The sequence below is a fragment of the Lactuca serriola genome, chromosome 1 (assembly GCF_051521515.1).
Source record: "Lactuca serriola cultivar US96UC23 chromosome 1, Lser_US96UC23_V15, whole genome shotgun sequence".
In the NCBI taxonomy this organism is placed as follows: Eukaryota; Viridiplantae; Streptophyta; class Magnoliopsida; order Asterales; family Asteraceae; genus Lactuca; species Lactuca serriola.
This window is the reverse complement of record NC_136408.1, coordinates 192605145-192615215: the sequence shown is the minus strand read 5'-3', so window position 1 is coordinate 192615215 and position 10071 is coordinate 192605145. Positions and strand designations below refer to the sequence as shown.

Here is a 10071-nt window from a genome sequence, read left to right as displayed (position 1 = left end):
AGCAGTATGTATGTTACGTGTTTGTATGGTATGTGGTACGACGGGGGAACTCACTAAGCTTTGTGCTTACAGTCTTCAGTTTTGGTTTCAGGTACCTCCTCAGCCAGGGGAAAGGAGTCGGCGCGGTAGCAACATGTCACACACACACTCTCCGGTTTCCGCATTTACGAGCTTCACTGGGATTTGTACTCTGATATTTGATTGAATGTATGAATTGGCTTTTAGACATGGTTCACTTGTGTTATGATTTGATCAGACAATGTTTTAGCTTTTAATATTTTCTAAAGTAATGTTTTTAAAACGAAATTTTTGGTCATGAAAATTGGGTCGTTACACATTGTTTGCATCATTCTTCCCACCACAAAATGGCTTTATACGTCATTGCTTGCGTCATTCCTCCTCCAAAGAAATATTTAGTAGAATTCATACTATTATAGTAAAATTATGACTAGAAAAGCAATATAAAAAGAACATACATTCCATTTTTATCCATATTCTATATATAGATTATTAAAAATATATGAAATCACGATTAAATATGACCCCTTAAACTTTCTACTGTTAAATATCCCCCTCCTAACAAAATATTTAGTAGAATTCATATTATTATAGTAAAAATATAACTAGAAGAACAACATACATTCCATTTTTATCTATATTTTATACATAGACAATTAAAAATATATGAAATCACGCTTAATATGACCCCTTAAACTTTTTACTTAGGCAACTTCCACGGTTAAATATTCCCCCCAATCCCATCACAACGAAATATTTAGTAGAATTCACATTATTATAATAAAAATATAACTAGAAAAACAATATAAAAAAAACAGACATTCTATTTTTATCTATATTTTATATATAGACTATTAAAAATATATGAAATCACCGTTAAATATACCCCTTAAACTTTCTATTTAGACAACTTTGAAAATCAAAATCAAGAAAGAAGATTAAGAACCAGAATTAGATTATCATGTCATTGTTTTATAGGAATAAATATGAAGAAAAAGTAGGAAATTTTTTAACTATATTTGTAATTTTTCTTTTTAGAATAGGCTATTGGCTATTTTCGATAAATCAAATTTATTATATCTGTAATTTTCGCTTAATTCATTTTCTGATTAACATTATTAAATTTTTAGACCACGTTCTAATCCTCCTCCCGATCATTTGAGGCAGCTTTCTCCCTTGAAAGGCGCCTCTCTCCTCTCAAACGAGCCAAACTCATCACCCTCGCAGAACCCTAAACATTAAACCTTACCAAAGTAAAAAAGCTCTAATGGCGGAACCCAAACCAGATGTATCGTTGAAAGATCAAGGAAATGAGTTTTTCAAGGCCGGAAACTACCTAAAAGCAGCTGCCATATACACTCAAGCTATCAAGAAAGATCCTTCTAACCCTACGCTTTACAGGTAACCGTTCTGTCTACTCTTCTGATCTCTGCTACATACTGTGAGCTTGAATCTCGATAGTTCCTTTCATTGTTTTTGCTTGTTTTCTTCTTGATAGATAGGTTTTAAAAATTACACAGTGACTTCGATTTGTTATTTAGTGTTCGACTTTGTATCATGAAATGGTCAACTAGGAGATGAAATAGACGAGTTGATTTTACATTGTTGTTTAGCTATTTTAGACAACTTCAATACCTTCAGTAAAAACATTCCTTCAAAGTGTATAACTACCAATTTGTTTGCATTTATCATCGATTCGTTAAAATATGTTCTAAATAAGCTCCAATTGTTATTCCATGAAACCAAATTCTACATGTGTTAAGCAGAAATGTTAAACTTATTGATCAATTATCATCTGGAAGGATTTGATGATGCTCATTGCATTTTTATAAACATGCTTATGGTCTTTTGTTCCCTTGATGTGGGGTTCCATGCCATTTCTGCTAATTTGTTTAAAACTTCTTTCCAGCAATCGTGCTGCAGCATTTCTAAATCTTGTTAAGCTTCAAAAAGCACTCACAGATGCTGAAACAACAATATCTTTGAATCCTAGCTGGGAAAAGGTATTAACATGACCTACAAATTGTATGCAGACATTAATTTCTCTCTAATGTTTGTCTGATGTAAGGTATCCTTGTTTCTTGTTCAGGGTTATTTCAGGAAAGGATGTGTATTAGAGGCCATGGAACGATACGATGATGTATGCTTACATTCTTTTCCACTATATTCTGTATAATTGTTATGTACAATATGAAGCCAAGGTTATCAAGGGTTAAATGCAAGAGACAACAACATATATCTTTTTATTTTGTTTGTTATAACAGTCATATATATTCATAATATCTTCTATAGCATTCCACTTAAAAAATCTACTCATTTTTAGCAATATCATTCAAATACAAAGCAATTTTCACTGCTATAATTGAGTAATTTTCCCATAAGTGCAATACTAAAATGAAACTATGTTGCTATTTCTTGCATTTATCCCATAGATTAGTATTAATGTGTGTGTGTAATGCAGGCATTGGAAGCCTTTAGGATAGCTTCACAACACAACCCACAAAGTACAGAGGTGTCAAGAAAGATCAAGAGATTGACACAATTATCAAAAGATAAAAAACGATTGGAAGAAGTGGACAATATGAGATCAAATGTTGATTTGGCAAAGCACTTGGATAGTTTCAAGTCTGAATTGGTAATTTTATTTCTTATAATATTCAATAATCCTGTTTTTTGTTTACTTATATTGGTCATTGTTAGAGTTTATGATGATTTTTGGTCATGAAATTAAAACACTTCTTTTCAATATTAAACTTTCTTTCGTTAGCAATTATTCTTTCCCTAAAAATGTTGCTTTATTTTATCTTAAGCATTGTATTGAATGTGAATATTATGGTTGTTTGTCTTGTTTTTTAAATGAGAATGTTATTTGTTTCAGGCACAAAAGTATGTAGTTGGGGAATCTTGGAAAGATATATTCTCTTTTGTTGTTGAAACAATGGAGAATGCTGTTAAGTCATGGCATCAAACGTCTAATGTTGATGCTAGAGTTTATTTCCTTCTTGATAAAGAAAAAACAGACACTGAAAAATATGCACCTGTTGTCAACATTGACAAGGTACTTTTCTTATTCATTTAATCAAATTAATTATCATTCTTATCTCTTAATGATAATGTGCTTTTTGTATGTGGTAGAGGTGGTAAAATGGGTTGGGTAATGGGTCAAATGTCAAAACGGGTCATCAAACAAACAATATAGTATTATTATTCTGATGCTGATGTTGATTTTTTAAACAGGCATTCGAGACACCTCATACACATGGTGATTGTTATTCCTTTTTAAGGCAATATGCCACTGACTCTTTCTCTCAAGCAGCATGTTTAATTGCACCCAAAACTATCATTTCATACCCACAGGTACCTTTCATCATATCCAATTAATAGAAATAGATATTTTTCTTTCTATTTCAACATTAGGTAAAACAATGTTTCTTACATTTAATTTAACACATGTTTTTTTTTTTTTTTTTTTTTTTTTTTTTAATTGTTGTATACAGGTGTGGAAAGGACAGGGACCAAGGAAATGGAAGCATGGACAAAGCGATGGATTTTTTGTGCAGTTTGAATCTCCTCTTCTCAGAAAAGAATGGTTTATTTCTAGTTCTTCAGAGAAGGGTCAAATATTATGCAAGTTAGTCTTCTTATTATCAACTATTCAATCAAAATAAATGACAAATGTAAAATGACATAAAAGGACATTTAGATATAACAAAAAGTTTATATAATAATTTATTTCTTTATAACAGGGATCCAGTGGCATTAGATATCAGTGCCCATGAAGTGCTTCCCAGGATATTTAGAGATACCTGATCATTGGCTTGTTTGGAATGGATTTTTGAGGATATTGGAAAGATTTTTAAAAAGTTTTGTTCAGCTTCCATAATTATATAGTCAAGTTGCTCCTACGTTTTATGTTTTGTGTTTCTTTTTTTTTTTTCAAAAATTTGTGAATCACTTTTGCCCTTGTTTTAGGTTGGATGATCTCTTGTTGCATTTATTTTTTGTGTGTGAAAAATACAGGAAATTATACAATGTGCCAAGGTACATATGTAATTGTAGTGCTACAAGTTGAGAAGCATGACTTTCAAAGTCTTCAAACCAAATGTGTACCGTACAACTCTGGTGTTTGACTTGCGTTGTACTGTGAGTCTACCAAAAACAAAAATTATAGTTGTCATATCCAAAAATGTAAAACAAACAAGAAATTACTAAATATTTAGTGTTTGGGTTATTGAAATTCAATTTTATCCCAACAAAAAAAAGATGGAACAACGTGGGAAATAGGTGGGAAAAACATGTATAGGCATTGCTTGTTAGGTTGGATAACATACATAGTTTTAGTTAATTCTCTCTCTCTCTCTCTCTCTCTCTCTCTCTCTCTCTATATATATATATATATATATATATATATATATATATATATATATATATAATCAGAAGATGTTAAAAACTTTAGGAACCAATTTTAATTATTTTATTAATGGTATTTTCGACAAATTAAATTAAACTAAATAAAATTTTTTCTTATTCTTTACAATCGGCAACTCTAATACAAGCAAAACAAACACTTAATACCATATAAACGTATTTTTCATCATACAACAATAAACACTCATTAAGAATTTGTTTTATTTATCTTATTAAAAAAAATTATTAATAGTCAATTTTATTACCGGACCCGGGAACCGGCTTTGGCCAAAATCAAGAACCGAACCGGCCCGGCGGTTCTACCGGTTCCCGGTTCTTGTCGTGTCTTCAAATGTTGGAACCGGTCCTCGAAAAATAGCACCATACGGTTCCGGTTTTTGCTGGTTATACCGGTTCCTGGTTCCAAAAATCAACAAAAATAACGTCCCGGTCCTGGCCCGACCCGACCGGTTCCATCGGGTTCCGGTTCCGGCCGGTTCCCTGGTCCATATGCTCATCCCTAAATGAAGATGTGCTAAAAAAAGTAATAATATTAAATACTTGAGATGAAAAACCAAAAAGAATTCATTTATAAATATTATTAGGGGAGCCCTGGAGATACAATCTAGGCCCTTATTCGATCCACAAGGATCAAGATCAAATGAACGCTTATTCTCTTTCTATCAAGCCAAGATATATTGCTATCCCCTCGGTAACTAACAATCAAGTGAGACACAAATTTTTTAGTTTCTATTTTTTTGGTAAAAATCAAAAAGGAGATATGATTCCTGATTATTCAGAACTGAATCGAATGACATGTACAGATCATTGTAATCTCATATATCCGACCATTATCGACAGTAATTCTGATTTATTGGCAAAGAACAAAAAGTATAAAATTATGCTAAAAATCAATCGTTTCATGTCAAAAGAAGATTCAATACATTTAATGACTCAGTACATCTTACTTATTTTTTATTACAACGTACCTATTTTTTTACTTTTAGACTAGTTTGTAGACTTTGACTTATAATTACTATTTTCTTTATAGAAAATATTGTTTTTCTTATTGATTTCTTTAACTATATTGTGACAACCCGAAATTTCTATCTTGTACAACCATTCAATTCAATCAAAGTCAAACTTGTTTCTGTTATCATTTAGCACTATTTAGAGTCTGTTTGAGTGTTCTAAGCATAGCACATTCAAGGATCGGGTGTTAGAAAGTATCTGCTTGAGCCCATTATGCCTTAATCAAGCTTTAAACCCCATCATATGGAGTTTACGGCCACACCACCATGAGTTTACGGCCGTAAACTCATGTGGGCCGTAAAATCATGCTATATGCATGAGATTTCCATCGCTTTTCCTCATTTCTTTCATTTCAAGTCTAGAAAACCCAAATTCTCTCTCAAGTATCATAGGATCTTCATCTTGATCTTCCAAAAATGTAAGTATTCTTTCCTTTGATTTGTTGTTACATCTCTTTATCTAGTACAACCCTTTGATTTCATCCATGAAATCACTCCATTTTGATAGATCTTCAAGTGTTCTTCATTTCACCAAGAACACCAAGAACACCAAGAACACACACTAGTGTTTTTGGACCTTAATCATCCTATCAAGCTTCTATATCGTAAGTACTCTTTCCTTAGCTTGATATATGTTTGAATCACAAGTTAATCACCTTGAAAACAACATGAAATCAAGAACAAAAGGTGTTTACGGCCAAGAGCATCTCCCTTGGCCGTAAACCCTAATTAGTGGGGCATTTGGACCTTAAACTCTTCCTAAGGCTTAGACATGAGACTAGATCACTTCCTTCATGATTGTAAGACCTTAACACACAAAATGGTACAAAATACCATGAGTTTACGGCCGTAAACTCATTGGGCTGTAAACCCATGGGCCGTAAACTCATGGGGGTATTACCATTTGGGCCGTAAACTCATGGGGGTATTACCATTTGGGCCGTAAACTCCAATGTGAGGCCCTACACCCCTTATATGCAACCCTATGTGGTTTAACACTTCATAACAAGTGTTTCCTAGTCCATAAGGTAGTTCCAATTCAAGATTAGATGTTATAAACACTAATTAGATGCATATATGTATCATTATATGATAAATAGGATCCGTGTGTGTGCTCAAGCCTTCACTTGACACTTAGCATCCTATACCGATCTTTCATTCGCATCACTCACTATAGGTGAGTTCATACCCATTAACTTATCTTTTAAATGATTTTAAATGCTTTTATGGGGGGAATACAAGTAGAAAACATATTAGTTATATAATCAATCACATGTGATTTATAACTGTGTTTCAAACAAAGGATTTCATATACTTCAAACTGTGTTTCAAACAAAGGATTTCATATACTTCAAACTGTGTTTCAAACAAAGGATTTCATATACTTCAAACTTTGTTCCAAACAAAGGATTTCTTATGCTTTAAACTGTATTATCAAACAAACTGCTTTTAAATCGTTTTATAAACTGACATCAAGTCATTAATATTTATTGTTAAACTCTTCAAATGTATTTCAAAACCTCTTTTTAAACTTATATATTGTTAAAAGCATGTCTATATATGTATAGTTATATAAGTAATGTTTAAACGACTTAGGACTGATAACTCGCTTTATTTCCTTTTCCTTGTTTGGATGTGGCCTTAGGGTATCGGTTATTTGTCTGAATGTCGTCTAAATATTAGTTATATATATATATATATATATATATATATATATATATATATATATATATATATGTAGATATAAAAGTACTATCAATCAGTTCAATACCTTTGGGTAGTAATGGTATACCTTCATTTATTCAATTATAGAAATCACTAGTAAACTATAATAGGTATAGTTTAGGAGAATACTATCATATACAAATACTATAACAGAGAATACTAGACAAAGAATACTATAATAGAGAATACTATACAGAGAATACTATACATAATGTGAGATACTACTTCATGATACAACAACCATTTTGTTGTGTCACGTTTTGTAACCAGAATCTCCTGGAGGGAGAGCATGAGTTTGCGTATAGATCTATACTGGATTGACTATCCTACACCTTGTTGTTCGCTACAGTGGGACTTGCAAGTCTACGGGTGCCAAATGTCATTTCTTCTGACGTATTACATCGTCATGTTATAGTCGGTTTAGTATGGTAACAACCTCATCACATTTTACCTTATATAAGCCATTTGGTTTAAGGTAGTTATTACTACAGTAGTGACTACATGTAATACTGCAGTACACGTATAGTTTCCCATTATATTCAAATTGTGATCTTCTCACATAAAGGGTAATATAAAACTATATTTTAGTAATGATAGTCATACTTGGGAAAAACATCTACTTTTACAGAGAAACAAACATACAAAACAGTCGGCTCTTGGTAGAAGACTACTTTTTATACTAGTAGAAAATATAGGATTTTCTAGGAGTTTTCAAACATATACAAACATTTACATTGAACATTTACAAACATTTTCAGTAAACTTATACAAACATTGACACTAAATACTTATGAACTTACCAGCTTACATGCTGATCTACGCTTTCAAAATATCTTGTATTCTCAGGTCATCGGTAGACAGGTACAGTCGGCCAGGTTTTGAGAAGACGGAGCATGTTCAAGACTCGTCTTTTATTTTGATTATTCATTTTTGGTGTCTTACTACTTTCAAAGAACACACTTGTATTAAATTACACTATTAATGCAATGGATGATGTTGTTGCTTGTTTACTACTTTGCATTGTTATGATATTGTACATGACGTCCTCCGCCCCCGAACGTTTTTGCCGTTCCGGTTTTGGGGTGTGACATATATAAATGTTTTGTTAATAAACTGCCATTTTTTTGTTCTTTTTTATTTACTTATTTTTTTGTTGAGCACTTATTATCTATAAAAATAGCTTTAAAATCATTATTGTCCCTGGACATACTTATGTCTAATGTGGCCCCGCATCTATAACTATGTTTCTTTCTTGAAATGAGAGTTTGGTTTTACCAACTCAAATAGTTAAAACCCTTATATACTATTAAAATTATTATTTTTAAACCAAAAACATCTTTGAAGATAGAAATATGAATTTCGAATATTATTTGGACAAATAGTTAATTTGTTCATAATTTAACACAAAAATAAATACAAAATTCACAATTTAAGAGAGTAAATTCAAAGTTTAATTTAATATAATCATACTTTAATCCATAAATTCACAACTTAATTCATAAAATTCACAACTTAATACACAATTTACAAATTATTACATAAAATTCACAACTTAATATTCATAATTAACAACTTAATACATACTATTTACAAAATAATACATAAAATTCATAACTTAATAAGCATAATTCACAACTTAATACACAAAATTCACAACTTAATAAACATAAAACTCGCATATACTACTAAAGTTTTTATTTTTTAAACCAAAAACATCTTTGAAGATAAAAGTAAGAATTTAGAATATTATTTGGACAATTAATTCATTTATTTACAATCTAACACACAGATTAATACAACATTCACAATTTAAGAGAGTTAATTCACAGTGTAATTCAATATATTCATATTTCAATTCACAAAATTCACAACTTAATAAACACAATTCACAACTTAATACATACTATTTATGAATTTATACACAAAATTTACAACTTAATAAATATAATTCACAACTTAATACCCAAAATTCACAACTTAATAAACATAATTTTATAACTTAATACATATTATTTATAGTATTCTTTTTCAAACATAAACAAATCTGAAGCTCTTACCATGCTTCAAAAATCATCGCATATAGATTAAAAAATCAAAATTTACAGTTCAATATACTAATTTATTGTTTAAAATATTAGTTCACGCTCATTCATAACTTAAAATACTAGTTCAGAAATCCATTCATAACTTAATAGACTAATTAAATACTTATTCATATCATTCACAACTTAAAACATATATTCTTTTCAATGAGACATTTCATCAAACACCACATATGCATGTTTATTTTAGAAATCCGAGAAATAAAGAGCAAAGAAAGGAGGTGGTGATGTGGAACCACCAGTAGAAGGTGAGTTCTCATCAGAAAAATAATCGGATCTTACCATAAAACATTAGAAAGCGGTGGAACCAGCACTAGCCACTAGGAGAAGGTGAGTTTTGTCATTTCTCATCAGATCTGACCACAACAATACCTTTTTGGTGTTTTGACGAGGCTAGAGGTCAGAGACGAAGCACACATCATAAATGTGAAGGTGTGGAATGTCAAATATGGTGTTTTTGGCTGTGAAAATTGCGATTCATACTAAATTTGAAGGTATAGAAGGTCAGATATGGCTTAGAGTCACCGAAAGTTTCAAATCTGAGGATGTAGAAGGTCAGATCTAGGGACATCGACGGAGGCGGCAGTCGTGTAACAAATCTAATGTGATAGTGGTTAGTGGAAAGTTGTTAGAGGTTACTAGCGGTGGTTGTATTTCACAAAGATCTGAGAAAAATGAAACATAAGGCAGTTGGCGTTGTTGGTGGTGGTTTGACGTCGTCAGCGGCGACGGTTCACCACATCAACGATGGAGGCAAGGCATCCGCGGTTTGAGATCTCCGGAGATAG

At 31.5% G+C, this 10071-nt stretch overlaps 1 protein-coding gene across 1 annotated transcript; it reads left to right on the top strand.

Moving 5' to 3' along the window:
* Window positions 1-1159: 1159 nt before the first annotated feature.
* Window positions 1160-4121, top strand: TPR3 (Tetratricopeptide repeat (TPR)-like superfamily protein). The gene is made up of 8 exons (XM_079039611.1): window positions 1160-1419; window positions 1928-2021; window positions 2108-2158; window positions 2480-2653; window positions 2897-3076; window positions 3256-3375; window positions 3516-3649; window positions 3765-4121. The coding sequence occupies exons 1-8, from the start codon at window positions 1286-1288 to the stop codon at window positions 3826-3828; spliced, it is 951 nt and encodes a 316-aa protein (XP_078895737.1). The 5' UTR covers window positions 1160-1285; the 3' UTR covers window positions 3829-4121.
* The last annotated feature ends 5950 nt before the right edge of the window (window positions 4122-10071 follow it).